This window comes from Leguminivora glycinivorella, chromosome 24 (genome assembly GCF_023078275.1).
Source record: "Leguminivora glycinivorella isolate SPB_JAAS2020 chromosome 24, LegGlyc_1.1, whole genome shotgun sequence".
Classification (NCBI taxonomy): Eukaryota; Metazoa; Arthropoda; class Insecta; order Lepidoptera; family Tortricidae; genus Leguminivora; species Leguminivora glycinivorella.
The window spans coordinates 236,321-259,112 of record NC_062994.1 but is presented as its reverse complement, the minus strand read 5'-3'; the positions used below and the strand labels follow the sequence as shown (position 1 = coordinate 259,112).

At 41.6% G+C, this 22,792-nt stretch overlaps 1 protein-coding gene across 1 annotated transcript; it reads left to right on the top strand.

The window, feature by feature from the left end:
* Positions 1-706: 706 nt before the first annotated feature.
* On the top strand, positions 707-21,808 carry LOC125238733. The gene is made up of 13 exons (XM_048146154.1): positions 707-782; positions 2,414-2,497; positions 3,112-3,211; positions 4,058-4,221; positions 6,094-6,278; positions 6,746-6,938; positions 8,834-8,918; positions 13,836-13,922; positions 14,334-14,460; positions 15,110-15,253; positions 17,704-17,837; positions 19,961-20,147; positions 21,065-21,808. Exons 1-13 carry the CDS (start codon positions 707-709, stop codon positions 21,245-21,247), a joined length of 1,749 nt encoding a protein of 582 aa, XP_048002111.1. The 3' UTR covers positions 21,248-21,808.
* The last annotated feature ends 984 nt before the right edge of the window (positions 21,809-22,792 follow it).

Below are 22,792 nucleotides of genomic sequence, written 5' to 3'. Positions count from 1 at the left end.
CACCTTAAAGGTTCTAACAAAAATATATTAACAAAAACTTTTTGTTCTCAAACTAACGAATATTCTTCTAGAAACGTCAAGCGTTTGCGTGTTTGACAGCACGTCAACATAGCCAACGTCTATCTTTAATGACGCTCTTTTTATAACATTATTCAATAACTTTACAGTTTATTTACTAGCATTTTCCATTTGACAGGGTACATGAATAGACCTATAAAGATTTAGAACAGGTAGTGTAACTTAAACCTGAAGTAAATGTCATATGCAAAGAATAAGTGACCAAGGCCTCCAAGTGTTCCGAGCTGGAATCGAACCAGCATCCTCCGTTTACCGGACAGATGCCTAAACCGCTCGGCCATCGGGCCACAAAGGCAAAGGTTGAAAATTCCAAGTATATGACATTTTCCAAGGCTCGTGGTATTTTGTATGAAAATAATTTAATTTGTTCTTAGAGTGTACCTAACTATTTTAATTAATGATTAGTGACAGTTGATGAAGGTAATAAAAATTAAAAAGTAATCTTTATGAATATACATCTAAATAGGGCCTCCGCGGCATTGTGCCAAAGATGCTGGCAGCATTCCTTCGCTGAATAGCAATGCTTATGCGCTGTGAGAGAAAGCTGCCAGCTCTCTGGTCACCGGTATAGTTTCTATGAGCTCAGCTCTTTAAAAAGGACTGTGTAAAGTGTAAGTTGATTTTAAAGATGTGGTGGCAAACGGCGGTGCTGGCGGTGGCTGTGGTCGTCGTGGCTCAGCAGTTCAATCCTAACGACCAAAACGGTAAGCAGTGGTAGATCCATACTAATATTATAAATGGCAAAGTGTGTGTGTCTGTTTGTTTGTCCGTCTTTCACGGCAAAATGGAGCGACGTATTAACGTGATTTTTTAAGTGGAGATAGTTGAAGGGATGGAGAGTGACGTAGGCTACTTTTTGTCTTTTTCTAACCCCCCACTTCCCTAGAGTGGGGGGTGGAAGTTTATATGGATGGAGCATTCCGCAATTTTCGAATTTAACGCAAGCGAAGCCGCGGGCGAAAGCTAGTTTATTATAATAAGCACTAGGGAAAAAGTATTACTAGGAACCTCATCATTTTCCTTGCGTTATCCCGGGATTTGCCACGGCTCATGGGAGCCTGGGGTCCGCTTTGACAACTAATCTCAATATTTGGCGAAGGCACTAGTTTTTACGAAAGCAACTGCCATCTGACCTTCCAACCTGAAGCCTAGACCTTATTGGAATTAGTCAGGTTTTCTTACGATGTTTTCCTTCACCGAACAGCGACTGGCCAATATCAAATCATGACATTTCGCACATAAGTTCCGAAAAACTCATTGGTGCGAGCCGGGGTTTGAACCGGTGACCTACGGAATGAAAGTCGCACGCACTTACCGCTAGGCTACCAGCGGTTTTAATAGGTACCTGTACCACATCTCGGACACTGGCGATCAATTATATGAAAGAAGCGCGTTCCTAGCACACAGTCTAAGCTCGTGTAGGTGAACGCGTACCATTCTTGTGTGAGTGACATATGACAGGTCGACTTGTCGCGTTTTTGACAGGCGGTAACTGTGAGGTAACCGAGAGGGGGTGGGCGGCACTTTCAGCGGGGAGCGGGAGTGGCCATACTGTACGATAGTACTCTTTATTATACTGTGCCTGTACGTAGGGTAATTATAGCAAGTGCTACTAACACCGCGGTCTAAACCGTTGTTTTTTTATGAGTGCTGCCCATGGACACCCGAAACACCAGAAGTGTTGGAGTTGGGTTGCCGGCCTTTAAGATGGGTGTACGCTCTTTTCTTGAAGGTTTAGAGTATGTATCGGTGGAAGGTGTTCGTAAAAAAATAGATCAATCTGCGAAAAGTCTTTAATAACCCTGCTAAGAATGCAGGTTTGAATAGCGCTACTCTGAGGCCATTTTTGGCCAATGGCCATGTTTGAAAGGTTTTAGCGACTGTATTTGTCCGAGACAGATTATATTGTATAGTAGTTTGTCCGCTATCGGATGTAAGAAGCGCCTGGCATCCGTTGGCTCGTTGGGTAGACGACATTCGAAAAACTGCGGGGCACTTCTGGATGAGATTAGCCCAGGACCGGGATAAGTGGCGTACACGAAGGGAGGCCTATGTTCAGCAGTGGGCGATTAATGGCTGAAATGATGATGATGATGATGATGAGTTTGTTCGGAAGTGAACAGAAACAGATATTAGTGTTAATTATCAGTGTTAAAAAAACATTGCTCTAACTACAAAAACTAGTGAGGAAACAGTCGAGATCGTTTTTTAGGTTATGTTCTTTTATTTATTAGTCGAGAGCGTTTTGTATCTATATAGAAAAAGGTAGATATTCCTCTCCCCTCCCCCTTTAAGCCCTTCCACCCTCCCCCTTATACACGCCTCTGGTTCACAGATTTCATCGATAATGAGGAAGAAGAAGAGATATCTACCAGCCCCATTTGGGTCTCCACGGAGGGAAGGAAAAAAGATTTTCAGGGTCAGTTTCCCTTCATTGCTACAACAATTTTTTTTTATACCACGTCGGTGGCAAACAGGTATACGGTCCGCCTGATGGAAAGCGGTCACCGTAACCTATGGACGCCTGCAACTCAAGGGGTGTCACGTGTGCGTTGCCGACCCATTAGAAACTTGTACGAAATGTTAGATAATAGTGCATTACAATACAAGTGTTAACCTTTTGAACGCTTGCGTCCGCCATAGCAACTTAGTGCGTTTTCATATTATCCGATCCGATATCGGATGTCGGACCGATATCCCATACATTATAGGCGCTATCTTAGATTTTTTCCATTGAAATCCTTCCGACATCCGATATCGGATCGGATAATGTGAAAACGCACTTAGGCGTTGGTGTACGACGGGACACGACGCCTCTAGGCGTTCTTGGCGGACAAAGGGTTAAAGAGGAAGTTCGAAACGAGTGCGATTTTTTGGTAAAAACTTAAGTTATCTGCCCCTTTAGCACAACTTGTCTTGTCGCGCGCGAGTCCATACATCAAGCGCGACTTCAAGTATGGACTCGCGCGTGACAAGGCGAGTTGTGCTAGAGGGGCTGGTTTCGCAACACTGTCTTTCTTTTAAAATGTGCAGGTAAAATAGAGAAACTGCTGGGTCAGCCTATAATCCAGTATGAGGAGCCAAATGACGAACCTGCCGTGGAGTCCACGAGACGCCCCACCAAGCCTGCGAGGTAAGACCGAAGGGATAGCCCTGACATCTACAATACAATACATGTAGAGAAACTGCTGGGGCAGCCTATAATCCAGTATGAGGAGCCAAATGACGAACCTGCCGTGGAGTCCACCAGACGCCCCACCAAGCCTGCGAGGTAAGACCGAAGGGATAGCCCTGACATCTACAATACAATACAATACATATAGAGAAACTGCTGGGGCAGCCTATAATCCAATAGGAGGAGTCAGATGCCCGACCAAGTCTGCGAGGTAAGACGGACGGGAAGAGCTCTGAAACCTGTTTTTGGGAATTTTCTTAAGAATACGACTATGTGAAAAAAAAACATCCTGGGGTCCATTTCTCGAAACTGCAATAAACAAATTGGAAAGAGACTTCCGCTTGTAGCCTTGTAACTTTCAGTTTTGAGAAATGGGCATCTGGTACAAAATTTCTCCCTGTGCGTTTTCACATTATCCGATCCGATATCGGATGTCGGACCGATATCCCATACATTACAGGCGTCATCTTGGATTTTTTCTATTGAAATCCTTCTGCCACCCGATATGGGATTGGATAATCTGAAAACGGACTAAAGCCTACGATACAATTTCGGTAAAAGCTCCAAGTGATATATAAAAATACATTTGTAAGACAAAACAAAGTTTTTTGTCTTTGTTTGTCCGTCTTTCACGGCAAAATGGAGTGACTAATTGACGTGATTTTTATGTGCAAATAGTTGAAGGGATGGAGAGTGACATGGGCTAATTTTTGTCTCTTTTAAACCTCCCACTTCCTTAAAATGGGGGGGGTTTGTATGGAGGTGAAAGCTAGTACCTACCTACATGTATGCTTAATTCCCCAGCATATCTACCGAATCCGAGCCATGGGACCAAAAGGTCATAGGCCTGAGCAGCGTCAAGAAATCCAAGTCGAAGACACGCCATGGAAGACACAGGACCACCGAGGTCATCTACAGCGTCAGAGTGCACCAGTGGGACGACAACTACCCTCAAGTAGGACAGAAAAGTAAGATCTTCTTTATTTTTTATTATAAATTTAACGGATGTATTATTATTTTTTTTTTAATCTCCGAAGATAATTAAGATTAGTCTTCGTATAACTTCGGCGTATTTGTATTTATTTATGGTATTTCACATACGTTGCAGCTTTTTCAGATGTAGTGCGAAAAACTTTTCCTTCGTATTTTTAGTTATACCAAAGAGGATTGAGTATTATAGAGAGTTACTGTCGAAGTAAAATGTGTAATCACAGTGCATAGACTGCCATCTCTCGACACAGGTTTCAAACTTTTGAACCTCAGTTTTGACAATTTGGCCCATATTCTTAGCTTGATATGTCTTAAAATGTCAAATATTAGCGCCATCCAGCTTACTGGACACGTGTGTGACAGCCTTTACCACTTCCCAATGTTATTTGTATGTCAAAACAAATAATATTGGGAAGTGGTAAAGGCTGTCACACACGCGTTCAGTAAGCTAGATGGCGCTAATATTGCCATCACTTCACTTGACAACTAACTTGAATATTATTCTTAAGGGTCTCTCACACTTATTAATTCATTTATTATGCATGAAATCGATGTGGTTTATGCGTCGTTGGACTAAAAGTAAATATGGCGATGTATAAAAATGTCTACTTGCATAAGTTCGTGCGTATATAATTTCGACGAAGTATAAAAATGTCCACCTGTATATTAGACCAAATATAAATATGTCGCGGCACTAGACTAAAAGTAAATATGACAATGTATAAAAATGTCCACTTACATAAGTTCGGGTGTATATAATTTTGACGAAGTATAAAAACCGGCCAAGAGCGTGTCGGGCCACGCTCAGTGTAGGGTTCCGTAGTTTTCCGTATTTTTCTCAAAAACTACTGAACCTATCAAGTTAAAAACAATTTTCCTAGAAAGTATTTATAAAGTTCTACTTTTGTGATTTTTTTCATATTTTTTAAACATATGGTTCAAAAGTTAGAGGGGGGGACGCACTTTTTTTTCCTTTAGGAGCGATTATTTCCGAAAATATTAATATTATCAAAAAACGATCTTAGTAAACCCTTATTAATTTTTAAATACCTATCCAACAATATATCAAACGTTGGGGTTGGAATGAAAAAAAATATCAGCCCCCACTTTGCATGTAGGGGGGGTACCCTAATAAAACATTTTTTTCCAATTTTTATTTTTGTACTTTGTTGGCGTGATTGATATACATATTGGTACCAAATTTCAGCTTTCTAGTGCTTACGGTTACTGAGATTATCCGCGGACGGACGGACGGACGGACGGACGGACAGACAGACATGGCGAAACTATAAGGGTTCCTAGTTGACTACGGAACCCTAAAAATGTGCATCTGTATATTAGACCAAATATAAATATGTTGCGGCACTAAAAGTAAATATGGCGATGTATTTTAAAATTACTCTTTATTATATTTATTATGAGAAACGAAAATGTATGCATGTAAAATTTATTAAGGAATAAATGGCTAAAATTATAACAATAATCGCTTTCTCAAGAAGGTCGTCCGCAGGCAGTGAGCCAAGATTAGATAGTTTGTAGAACCTGTCAACTTGGTGAAATAGGGGCCTGGACCTATGTAAAGAAAGTAGTCATTTTTATATTCCGACTTGATAAGACTTAGACATTTGTATACTTTAAAAGTAGTCATTTTTATATTCCGACTTGATAAGACTTAAACATTTTGAAGTACTGGCTTTCTAATATTCGGACCAATTTTTATTTTATATGTAGACATTTTTATACATCGCCATATTTACTTTTAGTCCAACGACGCATAAACCGTCGAATTTAACGGAAAACAAAAAAAAAACACAGTGTATAGCGTTTAGCTTTTTTATTTGTTTTTACAGTTAAACCAGGCGTGATCGAGAGCCTCGTGAAAGGCCACGAGATCGTCCGCTACGAGCCGCGTCGGGCTCCCGGCCTGCACACCCCGTCACGCACGGAATACGTGTCCCCGACCGGCGTCGTTCCGATACGGACGGACGTGTTGCCGGTACGGAACGACGGAGCGGTACGGACGGACGTCTTACCGGTACAATTTCAATTTCATTTATTCAAAGGACCAACTGAGATTTTTGTTGTTAGTACGCAATTACATACGTACGTACGTATTTATTATATTTTTATTATTATATTTAATAAAACATCTTACATAAAAACTTAAATGTAAATACAATGTCCCCCAAAACTGTTTACACAGTTTGACTGTGGGATCTGGGTGAGTCTAAAGGTACATATAATTAGTTGTCATGTTAATGAATTCTTCAAATCTAAATTATCTAACAATGTCATTACGAAATATATTAATTGAAGACCATGGAAAAGAAATTAAATCAAATAGAACTAAAATAAATGTCAGTAAAATAATCATTAATTTACGTAGAATAAAATAAAAATTGAAAATAATAATAATAAAAGTTCCGAGGTATAAAAATGTTAATGTCAAATTTGATAAAATGTCACTGCCTCCTTTCATACATCGCCTTACAAATTTTCCAGGTACGGAAAGATGGCAGAGCGATACGGACGGACGTGTTACCGGTACGGAAGGGTGTTGGAGCGGTGCGGCCGGGCAACCGTACGGCGACTGCGTACAACGAAGGAGGGTTCCGGTACAAAACTACTGAGTATGGGGAGAACTTGAGAGTGCTGCCGCTTACCACTGTGAACGATTCAAGACGATACTACTTGTGTTAGTTGGATTTATATTCATTTATTTATCTTTTCTGCTAGGCTAGGTTTTTTACAATATGAGTATAAAAGTAAAATAAAAAAAACACTTAAATAACATTTAACCTTTTGAACGCCGAGAATTTTTCATCGAGCGTGCCCGTAGCGCCACCAATACAAAATTTCACCACGCAGATTAGAGCTTGCATTTGGATGGGACCACTTTATACACTATAAAAACCAAATCAGACCTTTGTCTTATATATCAGACTCCGGCGAGGTGGGCTGGATATTGATTGTCTGATATATCAGACCACGGCGGTCAAAAGGTTAATATAGAACATATAAACACATTATAAAAAACCTAACCTAGGGTGCCGCCAGCAGCGGGACAGAGCCCAAGCTGCCGGTGGTTAGGGCTGCAGAGAGAGGAACCGTCGGACTATCCGCGCCGTGTTCAAGATCACCGCCGCACGCATCTGGCCCTTGATCCAGACACCTAGCGAGAGTCTCTTAAGGTGTTGGTCGAGACTCTTCGCTATGAGACCGTTCGCTGAAACGACTATCGGGACAATGATCGTCGAATCAACATCCCACATGGCGGTTATCTCGTAAGCCAAGTCTAAGTACTTACTGGATGTGTCCTTCTCGGCTTTCACGATGTTCTCATCATGTATGGGGGATGGTGATGTCGACGAGCATTTAATATTATTATTAAGTTTGACTAGAAATATTTATGACTATTGTCAAGAGGTCGCTGTTATTCTGATGTACGCGGTGACAGTTCAGAATAGTATGAAGAAAATAGTTGTAATGAAGTTCCGCAACATGGCGCGTAGTTATATATTTCTGGTCGGAGTTTAATTAATTACCTAGCTTCAGCCAGTTAAGCCATCGTGTTCATGACAATCATCGCATGTCACTTTCGGCTTTTTGGATAAAAATAATTATTTATGCCTACTTTCAGGTGTTTGACTTCTTATTCATTGTAATTCTTAGTCATTCAGGTGATTTGACTCTATGCTATAAGGGGGTATTCGACGACAATGTCGCTCACGACATGCTTTTGCTTTGTATGGCAGCAATTTCAATCTAATCCGTAAAGCTCGAGAAAATACTGCCACTTTGTTACCCTTAAAAGATTGTCAAACCCAACTTCGTTTTCTTAACGTTATCAGAAGAATTGCATGTCATAAGCGACATTCTCGTGGAATGCTTCAACATCGTGTACCTCTGCCACACTATGCTCCTCGCGCTGCTCCTCATCTTGCCGCGATGTTTATTTAATCGTATGGCAAATAACAAGTTTTTGAAAATAGGCAAATAACAAGTTTTATACAATAAAACCAGTCAAAAATAATACAAATATAAAAGCTATAGGTCAACATAGACAATTGAGCCACTCGGCAGCGTCTGGTGTGAGTTGCAGTAGGTCTTCTCTAGCCCCGGTGTATGAGTGCAGAGGGCAGCGTTCGATGATGTGGTCCATGGTTTGGATCGCGCCGCATTCGCACAAGGCTGAATCCTTCCCACCCCCACTTGTGCAAGGTATAATTGCAAATACCATGGCCCGTTCTGATTCTGTTAAGACGGCACCATAGTTTTCGGGGAAGGTCAAACCCTGGCGGCTGGAGTGTGGGGTCCACGATTCCTGAACATGAGGCCGCAGCGGTCCATTCTTCTTTCCACGATGTTGCCCTCTAGCCACACACTGCCCTACTCGCGCGATTATCGCGCCGGGTTGTTGCCGGCCCGACGACTCGCGCCAAAAAACCGACAAAATAGGGAGCGGTGGGCATGACGAGTAGCGCGGCCACACTATGTCTCTGCCTACTTCCCTCGCCACTTCCCACGCCGCTCGTCGATTGTGTGGCAGAGGTATTAGACATCCAAAGGGCTAAAAGTGGTTGTTTTCAGTGACGGTGCCCGGCGCTCTCCTATCGCCCCCAACCCGCCGGCCGCGGCCCACGCCCGTGACGCATCCTATCCGCTTTAAATACGAGTACGTACCTCTTTTGCTTTATGACATAGGCAGCAAACGAGCGCACGAGAGTCAGTGTTTTAATTTATCGCTACTCTTTTCGAATTCCCTTTTCGCAATATTGGCTGGGTGCACGATGACAGCGTCACCTGGCGGTTACAACTACGGCGGACTTAGAAACGCCAAATGGCTTTTTGTCAGTATTTACGTAACGTAACAGTAAATAAATAAACAAATAATTTTAATGAAATATGTTTAATCCGATCATATAAATTTGTAGTGTCGATAATAACATTCACTTTTTTTAAATTTAAGTATAAATCGTCACAATAAATTTCAGGTAGTGTAGGTAAGGAAGTAAACCGATTTTAGGGAATAACGCATTCCATATAAATATATATACACCCTGTTTTTATTGAATTCCGGTAACTTTAAGGGAAGGTTCTTTAGATCAAATACAATCAATTTCTCTAAGCGACTAGCGTCTTAACTCTTAGTGCGTTTTCACATTGTCCGATCCGATATCGGGTGTCGGACCGATATCCCATACATTACAGGCGCCATCTTGGATTTTTTCCATTGAAATCCTTCCGAAATCCGATATCGGAACGGATAATGTGAAAATGGACTTACGGTTGTCGAGTTATTAAAAAAAAATAAAGATAATTACTGAACACAGCCTTTACCACATCCTAATGTTATTTGTTTTGACATGGTCCGTCAATCACTTGACACTAACTTGAATGTTATTCTTAAGGGTCTCTCACACTAATAAATTCATTTATTATGTATGAAAATGATGAAAAAAATTTTTTTGCGATTTTAACTAAAAGTGATATACAGGATGGTTCCTGATAATTACCCTAGCTACGTGTCGAATTTAACGGAAAACAAAAAAAACACGGTTTATACAGGGTGGAAAGGCGCGACGATCCTTTCTGGAAATGAACACAACATTTTCTTCCCAGAAACTATACAATTTACTTTAACTATGTTCAAGTTATAGCCTTTCAAACATTTTTGTAAAAATGTACTAAGTGCAAACCCTAAAGTGGTGACAGGGTTAATGACCTTACTTGTAAACAATCGTTAGATGACAGAACATTTACTCTTGTTAATTTGATGATGTACCATTTTACACCGGTAACAAACGTCGCAGGATTTTCAGGGACCATTCTCTTTGTGGCTCCATTTGTGTAATTCTCAGGTGAAAGCTTATGTTACATATTTTTAATAATATCAACACAAATAGTTCAAGTGACATTCGATATGACAACCACTGACTACTAATCATAAACATGAAGTCATAAACAATTTAAGATGATACCGCCTGATACCTCTTTCATCATGAAAACAGTTATGTATATCTTACTTTTTTTAATTAGCCTCTTTTTGTGTCCCACTGCTGGGCAAAGGCCTCCCCTCGTTTTTTTTCACTCGAACCTGTAATGTTGTCGGCGTTTCTCCACCATTAGAATGCGTCCAGGTCATCCCGCTATCTCCTTTTTGGTCTACCCGAACCCCGACCTGCCCCGTCTGTAGTGTTAGACTGATATAATTTAATAATAGGTATAACCGCTTTTCACATCACTATTTTTAACGCCAGACGAGAGAAATACAGTTTTTCATGCTAGTTCTTAAGTATTATTTGGTTCGCAAAATTAATAGGTTACATTTTCAATGACTAAGGAAACTCTTTGCGTGGTCGAAAATTGAGATGATGTTTGACGCTTCAAATGATAGATTCTGTCATTTTACCTAATGTCATAATTATTCAACTAAATTTGCCTATGTTATACATACTATTTAAAATTGACTCATTCCTCCCCGTGATACTTGCGACTACGGAAATTTGCTTACATTTAAATTTGTTACCGAGCGTAGAGAAGTATGGTTCCAGCAATGAGCGACGAATTCAGAGATAGATGGATCGGCCGGTTTGGACCGCATTGCTGGCCGCCAAGATCTCCGGATCTGACGCTCTTGGACTTTTCTGTTTGGGGGACTATCAAAGATATTGTGTACAAAACGGAGTGTGGCACCGCCGAAGAAATGAGGCAAAGGTTAACCGTTGCTTTCGACAGCCTGCGCCGTAGAAACGTTGGAGAGCGAATATTAGCAAAGCTACACCGGCATACTCGCGCACGGGCTGCAGCCTGCATTATTAGACACAGAGGCAACTTAGAACATAGAATTTAATAAAATAGTTATTGTTTGTTCGAAATTGTTTCCATTGCATCTCTACACACATCTTTATGACAAAGTAAATATTTTTGTAAACATCAACGGTGTTTTCAGTCAAAGGAAATAGTAAATCCGATGTACTTAGGATATGTTTAAGTAAGTAAACGATAGAGGGCGTGAAAAACAAATTAATCTAAACTAAACACCCAAACTAATGCGTACAAAAGTACAAATATACCGCAGTGCAAGTTATTCGCTAGATGTTGCTGTACCACCTGCAAACTAGCGAGTGACATTCTATGGGATCTTTTTTTGGCAAATAAGTTTGTAGGGAAAGATGAAAACATCTAACCTATTTAAAAATACCACCATGTGGCGTTCCATGTCTAAAGGGTCCACATGCTTCATGTGCACAAGGAACCGTCAGGCATGGAAAGTCACATGAAAAGTTGTCGTAAATGGCGCTGCATTCGAAAATCTTGACTGATAACTCTACTATTCGATAATACTCTATGGGTAGGTATAAGTAGTAATGGTAGGGTTGTCACTAAGAAGAAAATTAATTAATTTTAATATTTTTACTGATTGTTCGGAATAAAAATCTAAATATTACGATTCGATTCTCCATCACTTAAATTAACTCCCCTTTGAGAGAAGGATCGTCGCGCCTTTCCACCCTGTATATGAAATGCGTTATTTCCTAAAATCGGTCTACTTCCAATAGGATAAGAAACGATTATTTATGTCTGTAATGTCGTTAATAATGCAGGATTATTGTCTATTTTAAACGTATGTTGTTTTAAAAGTATGTTAAATTTAGTGTGGTGACGGGTTAAGAATTTCACCACCCCCTTTCTTCCCGTGGGTGTCGTAAAAGGCGACTGTGGGATATGGGTTAAATTGTGGCGTAGGCGAGAGGCTGGCAACCTGTCACTGCAATGTCACAGTTTCGTTTTCTGTCAACCCCTTATTTGCCAAGAGTGGCACTTATACTTTAGTAGTTTCATGTGCTCTGCCTACCCCTTCATGGGATACAGGCGTGATTGTATGTATGTATGTATGTTAAATTTATAAAGTATGTTAAAAATCGACGGCTTCTGCTGTGGCGAGGTGGCCTAGGGGTGATGGCGTTTGGCCCGGATTGCTAAAAGACGCCGGTTCGAATCTTATTTCGATTTTTAATTTATATATAGTAGTGTGACTACATAAAAAACACAAATGAAAATATTTGTTGCGTATGTTAAATTACAGTAGAACCCGCTTAAAACGATTCTGAGGGGACCCAGCCAAAAAAGCGTATTATACGGGAAATCGTATTAAACGTGAAAAAAATGTGATTTTTTTATCGTAAACTTTTAATATGGTTATTTTTTCTTGGAGCGATAATGCTTTTCTTCTTATTTTTGACATCGCTGAACCAAAGATGGGACAAAGAATTCAGAAACTCAACACCGCAGCAGTGATAATGAGCGAAGTGTATGTAGGTAGGGACAAACTATTGCACTAACCGCTGAGTTAGGACGACAAATTACAAATTTATCTTTACGGGTGGCGGGATCGCCAGAATCGCGTAATTAGTACAGTACAATTAGTTCTGATTTTTGTCACCCGCATAAATAAAGTTGTAAAGTAATGCAAGGTACTGGTTTTAGATGGTGTATTAAGCGGGGACGCGAGTCGTATTAACCGTGAAAAAATGTCTGAAAACAAGTCTCAAATTGTAGGGACCGGCGTAAAATGGCGTAATATGCGGGAAATCGTATTAAACGTGATCGTTTTAACCGGGTTCTACTGTACTTACTTTTTACTCTTACAGCAATTATCCATTTAATTCGTTGGTCTCGTTTCCAAATTTATAAAATTTGTAATCGTCAGGGAGCATACTTTTCATGCCGATGACATTAATCTGACGTCACGCTCCGTATAGGATGATCACAAATAGTTTTATTGTAAATTATTAATCATTAGTCGTCAATCATTTTAATCGTGTATAAATTACTTCAAATACAGTAGTCCATTTACATGTGGCATAAATAATACCTACTTGAAATGTGAAACGTGAATAAAATTATTTGATTTGTTTTTATAAAAAAAATTAATTAAATAGTATTGTTAACAATACATAACAATAAATGCATAGAAAAGAGAATTCCTCTCTAACGTAAAGCACACCATCCTTCTTGCATTCATTACCACGCAAAGAAATTCATAACTTAAAATGATTGATGACTAATGATTAATAATTTACAATAAAACAATTTGTGATCACCCTATATGGAGCGTGACGTCAAATTGATGTCATCGGCACGAAAAGTACGCTCCCTGGTAATCGTTGTTATTCCCAGTGCCCAGTGTTCTTACAGTACGCAGCAAGTATCGTGACTCATATTTATTTATTTTTACTTTAAATGCACGGAACGTAGTTTTCGCTGTAAAAATTGGCAGTTGGTCTGCCGAAAGTTCCTTTTTTGGCCACTGTGCGCGCTGCGATCGATTCGTGGTTCTTCCCACCACCTACTTTGCACTCAGCCAATGGGGAAATGTATACGTTATATTATCTTATTTACAGTAAAAAAATAATGTTAAAACAAATAATAAAGTTACAAAAATGTGTCCTTCAACAGAATAAGGTAACTTTTCCTCCCCTAGCAAGGACGAAAAATGCGCCCTTGCTCCCTGATAGCAGGGTAGAAAAGTACTTTTTCCAAATGAGTGAGGTGAAAAGTATTAAATGATATTTATTTTCTAACTCAGGTACACTCGGCGAACGAAGCGACACCCGAACTGCACGGATTCCTACTACGAGTGCCTGTTTCTTTGCTTCGACCGGAAAGGATACAGGTAACCATGGCAACCGGCCGACTCAGCGTTCGCTTTATGGCAGGGCCTCCGTAGCCGAATTGTTAACCCCCGACGCAAAAACGACGGGGTGTTATAAGTTTGACGTGCCTGTCTGTTTGTCTGTCTGTCTGTTTGTGTGTGTGTGTGTCTGTCTGTGGCATCGTAGCTCCTGAACGGATGAACCGATTTAGATTTAGTTTTTTTTTGTTTGAAAGCTTAATTAGTTCATATTTTAGAGTAGGGATCGCAATCCGGTCCGGTCCATGTATATGCAGCTTTTCAAGGAAGTTATTGCTATGCCGCCTCCCATTGCTGGAATATCGTACCTCCGCCTGAACCTGAAAAGTGTTCATAGTTTAGAGACAGGGGTATTTTTCAGTTTATCCCGGTTGACCATGGTGTTGGTTACAGAGTCAATTGTCCCTGGGACACGCGGCCACCTACTGAGGAGCCAGCGCGGCTCAACTTCACCGGCCTGTTCTGGGCCATACACCGGGAGAAGCGGCTGACTAGCTACGACATGTCACTACTCTTCATGGTACGTTCAGACAAGCTTACTAAAGCAGATGAGACAGAAATACAGGCCTTTCTCCTCGTTCCTTCAGAATCTTGTCCCAACTCAAACCACAGTCTCACAGCTTGTTATTCACGATCCAGCTCCGGGTCTGTACGTTATCGGCTCGCGTTTCTTTTTATACCTCTTTTTTAAATGTGACATTTTTGATCAGAGAATCACCAGCTTTTTTCAATCCTAATGTAGGTAAAAAAATTAACTTTGTTACTATTTTCCATAACATTTCGTGTCGGATAACAAAAGAGGAAATTAACAAAAATGTATGGAAATTCTGGGACACTTTTTGTCTCCTGTTGAGATAGAAAGTGCTCGTGATTCTGAGTATTGACCTAAAAATCCCAAAAAGTAAAAAATGGCGAAAAAAAGAAATATATGAACATTAATACATGCTCAGTTGCTCACAGACCCCCCCCCCCCCACAGAGTGCACTGCCCCTGGACGAAAGGCCGGCAACGCATAAGTGACTCCCCTGATGTTGCTTATGTCCATGGGCGGCGATGACTGCTTCCCATCAGGCGGCTCGCCTGCTCGTTTGCTGCCTATATCATAAAAAAATCAAAGAATCCTTTAAAACGTCCTTCTTCCCAATAAATAAGTCGTTTTATCCTTACAGAGCTACAGCGCGAAACTTATAGAGAAGAAATACCGAGAATGCAGAACTTGGACAACTACCACGACCACGCTCCCACCGCTCCTCCCGCTTTACTACGACGAAGCGGCGCTTCTCAGTCCCAAGACTGGGCGGATCATAGCCAAGGTATACATGCTTCGCAGCACTGTTTATCTATCTACTGCGAAGAAGGTTTTCTTAGTCCCAAGACTGGACGGATCATAGCCAAGGTATACATGCTTCGCAGCACCGTTTATCTACATACATACATACATACATACATACTATCACGCCTGTATCCCATAAAGGGGTAGGCAGAACACATGAAACTACTAAAGCTTCAGTGCCACTCTTGGCAAATAAGGGGTTGAAAGAAAACGAAACTGTGACATTGCAGTGACAGGTTGCCAGCCTCTCGCCTACGCCACAATTTAACCCATATCCCATAGTCGCCTTCTACGACACCCACGGGAAGAAAGGGGGTGGTGAAAGTCTTAACCCGTCACCACACAGGCCTACCGTTTATCTATCTACTGCGAAGAAGCGCTTCTTAGTCCCAAGACTGGGCAGATCATTTATTTATTTATTTATTTAAACTTTATTGCACAATTGGAAAAAAAAGTACAAATGGCGGACTTAATGCCTTGAGGCATTCTCTACCAGTCAACCATAGGGCCAAACAGAAATTCGCGAATGTGGGTGCAGTGAGAAAAATAAATTTAGAAAGCATGACAACTATTGACAAGTATAGCAATATTATTTACATACAATCAATATAATACATAAATAATACATTCATATCATTACACGTATACTTATACACAAATATAAATACAAATATACATACAAATAATATATTATAAACATTATGCATATGGGCGAAGGAGAACTAATTAACTTGTGCCGCACTCAGCAGATGCTGGTGCAGCATGCGTTTGAAAATTAACTTACTTGGGGCCTGTCTTATAGTCAGGGGAAGTGCATTCCAGAGTCGAATAGCTTGTGCAGTGAAAGAATTTGAGAGGAAACCACTGTGGTGAGGAAGTACTGCAAGAACAAGGGATCGGGAGGAACGTAGTTCACAGCCCGGACGGGGGTCATGAAGTTAAATTTGGACTTAAGATAATTGGGAGCGGAAGGATCAAATAAAATAGAAAAAAGGCTGCACAGAACTCTAAGAGATCTGCGCTGACGTACAGGAAGCCATTTAAGTCTGTGGCGATAAAGCGAGACATGGTCAAATTTGCGCAAATTGAAAATGAAACGAATGCAATTATTGAGTGTACGCTCGAGCCTATTTAGAGAATCCTGGGTAACATTGGTAGTGCACACATCAGCATAATCGATCAATGGCAAAATCAAGGCTTGCACCAATAATTTCTTGGTACTCACCGGCAAGAAGTGCTTAAATCTATATAAAAAACGTAGTGTTGCAGTGACTTTACGCGTGACTTCTGTGAGGTGGCCATCCCATGAAAGATTTTTGTCAATTATAAGACCGAGGTCCTTTACTTGATTAGAGACTGGGATCACCGAGCCGTCAAACATGATCGATGCGACTGGAACAGCTTCCAACTTAAAAAGTTGACGCGAGCTCCCCACAATGATGGCCTGGCACTTTGAAGGGTTAACAGATATACCAAAATTACGCGACCAGTCAGCGATATGAGCCAGGTCATCATTGAGGACAGAAATAGTTGCATTTAACTGAGATACTTCAGCTTGGGCGTACAGTTGCAGATCGTCGGCGTACAAATGGTGAGGGCTTTTAAACTTGGATGTAATGAGGTTAATAAACACGGAGAATAAAAGAGGGGACAGAATACCTCCCTGTGGCACCCCTGTGCTTAAGTCATTCCAGTCAGACTGGGCTGGGTCCACACGAACAGTCTGGGACCGACAGGAAACCGTTTATCTATCTACTGTGAAGAAGCGCTTCTTAGTCCCAAGACTAGGCGGATCATAGCCAAGGTATACATGTTTCGCAGCACCGTTTATCTATCTACTGCGAAGAAGCGCTTCTTAGTCCCAAGACTGGGCAGATCATAGCCAAGGTATACATGCTTCGCAGCACCGTTTATCTATCTACTGCGAAGAAGCGCTTCTTAGTCCCAAGACTGGGCGGATCATAGCCAAGGTATACGTGCTTCGCAGTACCGTGTATCTATCTACTCTGAAGAAGGGCTTCTCAGTCCCAAGATTGGACGGATTATAACCAAGGCATACATGCTTCGCAGCACCGTTTATCTATCTACTGCGAAGAAGCGCTTCTCAGTCCCAAGACTGGGCGGATCATAGCCAAGGTATACGTGCTTCACAGCTGCACATTCCCCGTAAAAAAAATCCGTTTTTTGCAACCTAGTATGGTTAAAATTGGTGCAAGCTTACCTTGGGTTTACTTTATTATGTACTAGCTTTTGCCCGCGGCTTCGCTCGCGTCAGACGGAGACAAAAAGTAGCCTACGTCACTCTCCATCCCTTCAACTATCTCCACTTGAAAAATCACGTCTATTCGGCGCTCCGTTTTGTCGTGAAGGACGGACAAACAAACAGACACACACTTTCCCATTTATAACATTAGTATGTATGTTTGGCAGTGCTGGGTATGCGGCCTCCAAGAGTTTGGTATCCCTCAGAACTCGCACTGCGCTGATAATTTCGGAAGTGCTCAAACCGCGGCAGCTCTGACTGAGAAGAATTCATACAGGCGGTACTGCCGGTACATGGACGAGTGAGTATTCTCTGTCTGTCTGTCTGTCTGTCTGTCTGTCTGTCTGTCTCATGTCTGACTTGGAGGTTGTCAGACCGCGGCAGCTCTGACTGAGAAGAATTCATACAGGCGGTACTGCCGGTACATGGACGAGTGAGTATTCTCTGTCTGTCTGTCTGTCTGTCTCATGTCTGACTTGGAGGTTGTCAGACCGCGGCAGCTCTGACAGAGAAGAATTCTTACAGGCGGTACTGCCGGTACATGGACGAGTGAGTATTCTCTGTATGTCTGTCTGTCTGTCTCATGTCTGACTTGGAGGTTGTCAGACCGCGGCAGCTCTGACAGAGAAGAATTCTTACAGGCGGTACTGCCGGTACATGGACGAGTGAGTATTCTCTGTCTGTCTGTCTGTCTGTCTGTCTCATGTCTGACTTGGAGGTTGTCAGACCGCGGCAGCTCTGACAGAGAAGAATTCTTACAGGCGGTACTGCCGATACATGGACGAGTGAGTATTCCCTGTCTGTCTGTCTGTCTCATGTCTGACTTGGAGGTTGTCAGACCGCGGCAGCTCTGACAGAGAAGAATTCTTACAGGCGGTACTGCCGATACATGGACGAGTGAGTATTCCCTGTCTGTCTGTCTGTCTGTCTGTCTCATGTCTGACTTGGAGGTTGTCAGACCGCGGCAGCTCTGACAGAGAAGAATTCTTACAGGCGGTACTGCCGGTACATGGACGAGTGAGTATTCTCTGTCTGTCTGTCTGTCTCATGTCTGACTTGGAGGTTGTCAGACCGCGGCAGCTCTGACAGAGAAGAATTCTTACAGGCGGTACTGCCGATACATGGACGAGTGAGTATTCCCTGTCTGTCTGTCTGTCTGTCTGTCTCATGTCTGACTTGGAGGTTGTCAGACCGCGGCAGCTCTGACAGAGAAGAATTCTTACAGGCGGTACTGCCGGTACATGGACGAGTGAGTATTCTCTGTCTGTCTGTCTGTCTCATGTCTGACTTGGAAGTTGTCAGACCGCGGCAGCTCTGACTGTGAAGAATTCATACAGGCGGTACTGCCGGTACAGGGACGTGTAAGTATTCTCTGTCTGTCTGTCTGTCTGTCTCATGTCTGACTTGGAGGTTGTCAGACCGCGGCAGCTCTGACTGAGAAGAATTCTTACAAGCGGTACAGATGTAGTGCGAAAAGGGTTTCCTTCGGAAACGTTCGTATTTGTCATGCTAGTTCAGTCAATGTCAGTACATCTTGTACTGACACTGACTGAAATAGCATGACACGTTCGTACGTTTCCGTAACAATACGAAGGCAAATATTTTCTCACTACATCAGTACTACCGGTACTTGGACGAGTAAGTAAGTAAAAAAACAATAATAGTCATTTTCCCCTCACTAGCTCGGAAACCTGTGTTTTGTCCTTTAATACCAGCGGGTAAAAACGCATTTTACCCACTAGTGAGTAAAGTAATTTGACCTTGAATAAAGTCAAATTAACTGATTTAAAATTGATAAAAGTAGGTGAATCTAGTAAGAAAGACGATTTACCACCTGTGGAACTACTGGAAGCAGTGATAAACGCGTTTTTTGCGTTGTAGTTTCCTCGCTATAGTGAGGGGAAAAGTGTTATGTTACACTCGGGTGCAAATGTATTTTAGTTCTTGTGTGTTAAAAAACTCGAAAGTTCAGGATTCTATTCACGAGGTTTTACAAGGGAGCAAAGTTGTTGTTTAACCGCACGTGGAATATTGATATCCGAGCAAGCGAAAGGTTCCAATAACTTTATATTTTTCTCTTCTAATATGACGAAAAATACGCTGTTAAAATTATTCACTGGTGTTTAAGTCTAAATAAACAAAAATAAATAAATATTGGGGACACCTTACACAGATCAACTTAGCCCCAAACTAAGCAAAGCTTGTACTATGGGTGCTAGGCGACGATATACATACTTAAATAGATAAATACATACTTATATACATAGAAAACATCCATGACTCAGGGAACAAATATCAGTGCTCATCACTCAAATAAATCCCCTTACCGGGATTCGAACCCAGGACCGCGGCTTAGCAGGGTCACTACCGACTGAGCCAGATCGGTCGTCAAGTCTAAATTTTTAATTACTTTCTTTTTTCCAGTGTCCCCCTCTGGTTTAACCGCTCCGACCCGCTCTCAGTCTTTGGCGAGTGGACGGGGGGCTGCGCCAAACGCTGGATAGACCTGTCCGGGCTCTACACGCAGCGGACATGTCGCAGCGTGACCGTGCCCGCCCAGGGACACCACTTCCTGAGCAAGAGGATGGCCAGGCTTGAGCTGGCGCTGAGGGTCTGTCTGTCTGTCTGTCTAATCTTCTTCTTCGTCGAAACCTCATGACTGAGGGTCGTGACCACCATAAGACGCTGTACGTTGCAGTGCTCTCCACGCAGGCCGATCTTTTGCCTTCTTAAGGGATCCCTGGAGACCAACGCGTATGACCTTCATGATTGTGCTGAACCAGCGCGTGGGTAATCCGGCTCTTTTACGATGGCCCTCCACTGGTCCAACGATCAACGCCTTCTCAAGGCTGTCAGGATCTCGTCTGGCCAAATGGCCAAAGAAGCCTATAATTCTCTCCCGGCAGATAGCAGAGAGGCGAGTCTTGACATTAAGCTCTTGTAGAATAGATACGTTAGTGCGACGTGCTGTCCATGAAATTCTCAACATTATACGCCAACACCACATTTCGAACGCATCTATTTTGGCCACCGTTTGCTCTTTTAATGTCCAAGTTTCCGCCAGTTCAGTTAAGTGTCTGTCTAATGTCCATCGCTCAGCCATTCAGCAGCGGTCATGTAGCGAGTGGCGGCTGCAAGCGGTGGTTGAACTTGTCCGGGCTGTACACGCAGCGGACACGCAGCGTGACCGCACCGGCGTAGGGACACCACTTCCTGAGCAAGAGGATGGCCAGGCTCGAGCTGGCGCTGATTGTCTGTGTCTGTCCGTCTATCTGTTCAACAATTTATCTTTGCCTGTTTTTATTTGTGTCTGTTTTTCATCTGCAATGTTTGAATTTGTGTCTGTTTGTCCGTCTGTCTGTCACTCTAAAATCTATACTCACACTCTCAGTGTACGTACACACTGTTGTGTATCTGTGTCTGGCTTGACCCTATTCTTCTCTGCCTGACATTTAATAATGAAATAACTTTTCTAAACAAAGTGCTGAGAGCATTTACAATGTATAAAACAGCTGATTATCTTTTCAGGAGGTCCGAGAAGGCTGCGTGGAGAGTCCGATGGCTACTCTCGTTCCTTTCTCGCGCGCTGTCTCGCTCTACGCTCGCTTCCATGTCTGCGTATGTAAAGGCCTTTTTTGTAACGCGGGGTCGCGCAAGGAGGTGTCATGGGGCTTGATCTTTTGCTTATTGATAATACTTCTAAGATTTTAACTGAAAAAACTCTGAAAAGAGTTGTGTGGTATGTAGGTCTATTCATTAGATCTAGAACGAATGATTGTATGGAAACACGTTTAGAATCATACGAAGTTAAGTTGCCAGCAAGTTTGACATCCGATGAAAATCATTGAATTTCGCTTGAGCTTAAAGACTGCTGAAGTGTGCGAAAGAGAAGCTGTCACGTACCTGCCTATATGAAAATCCTATGAGTGCAAAAGAGACAGATCGTAAATGAGAAAACGTGACAGTATGAAAATTTGTATTTAGAGGATTAACACCGCAAATTATTCACTTAATCATATACCTAATTGCTGAGTTATTATTTAAAAAAAAATGAAACATCAGACTACGAAATGCTGACATTTACTGAACTCTTGCGCAGATGATGCTACAAAATAATTTGTAACTTAGCTTGGTATGACTCCCATAAACGTTTTAAGGGTGGCTCACACACTGATGCCACTAGTAACATACTCGTTCACTCCATTAATATTCGTACGTACATTTAATTTGTAACAGCAACTTTAATTATTTAATAAATGTGTATTTTATATTAATGTATTTTTAGTGTCTATACTTGTAATGTTAAATATATATGATACTTTAAAAAAATACCTTTTTTATTACTAATCTATCGTACTTATAACAAACCTTTTCGAGACTCATGTGGGTATAAAAAGAAGGTAAATGGAGATCTGGCAGGCCTCCATAGCTCGTTTGGTCAGAGTGGAGTGGTTTAAAGGGTGCAGGTTGCAGGTTCGAGCCCTGTCCGAGGTGTGATTTTAATCAGTCTTTCTCAAGAAGAAATACATGTGATGCTCTCCAGCAATCCTACTTTGCGTTTTGGGTTAAAAAATCATTACACGAGGATTTAGTGCACTATTGTACTTCCTTGAAATATTTTGTACCCCTTTAGTTTAGGAGTAAAAGCCAAATGATGTTGAAGCCTATGTGGAAATTGAGTAGGGGGTTGCTGGGAAGATTCTCTCCAGCAACCCCAACAAAACACGGAGAAACTAAAAAGCAAAAAATAATAAACCTTTGAATTTAGATTTCTGATCGGATTGCAATAATCTAAACATCCAAATTATAAACAAATCAATTATTTTTGGAGTCGGGGCCAGCCTGCGTATGGTTGGGTGGGGCAAACAGGAAATAGCAAGGCGACGAACAGGTCTGGTACGGACTTTAGATTATTGCAATCCGATAAGAAATCTAAATTCAAAGGTTTATTATTTTTTGCTTTTTAGTTTTGTAATAAGTCACTAGTTACTTTTTGATATATAGAAGAGGATAGTTACCCAGATTAGATTATGTTCGATAACGAAAACAGCGTTTTGTCCTGAGGAATAATAAGTAATTGTTATATTTTTAAATGCTTATAACTCTGAAAGTAGATGAAATCCAGGAAAGTTTATGACATTTTACTCTTTATGATGAGGAATACGCTGTTAAAATTATTCGGTCTCCTCATGTGACACCGTGTATTTCTAGTCAGGCTTTAGTTTGACGTGTTTGACGTATATACTCTGTCAAACA

What these genes read in the sequence shown, in the direction of transcription:
- LOC125238733 (XM_048146154.1), top strand. Translation starts at nt 707, where the DNA reads ATGTGGTGGCAAACGGCGGTGCTGGCGGTGGCTGTGGTCGTCGTGGCT. An exon ending in CGCCCCACCAAGCCTGCGAG is followed by an intron (nt 3,212 to 4,057) that starts GTAAGACCGAAG and finishes TTAATTCCCCAG; the next exon opens with CATATCTACCGAATCCGAGC. An exon ending in CTGGGCGGATCATAGCCAAG is followed by an intron (nt 15,254 to 17,703) that starts GTATACATGCTT and finishes TATGTTTGGCAG; the next exon opens with TGCTGGGTATGCGGCCTCCA.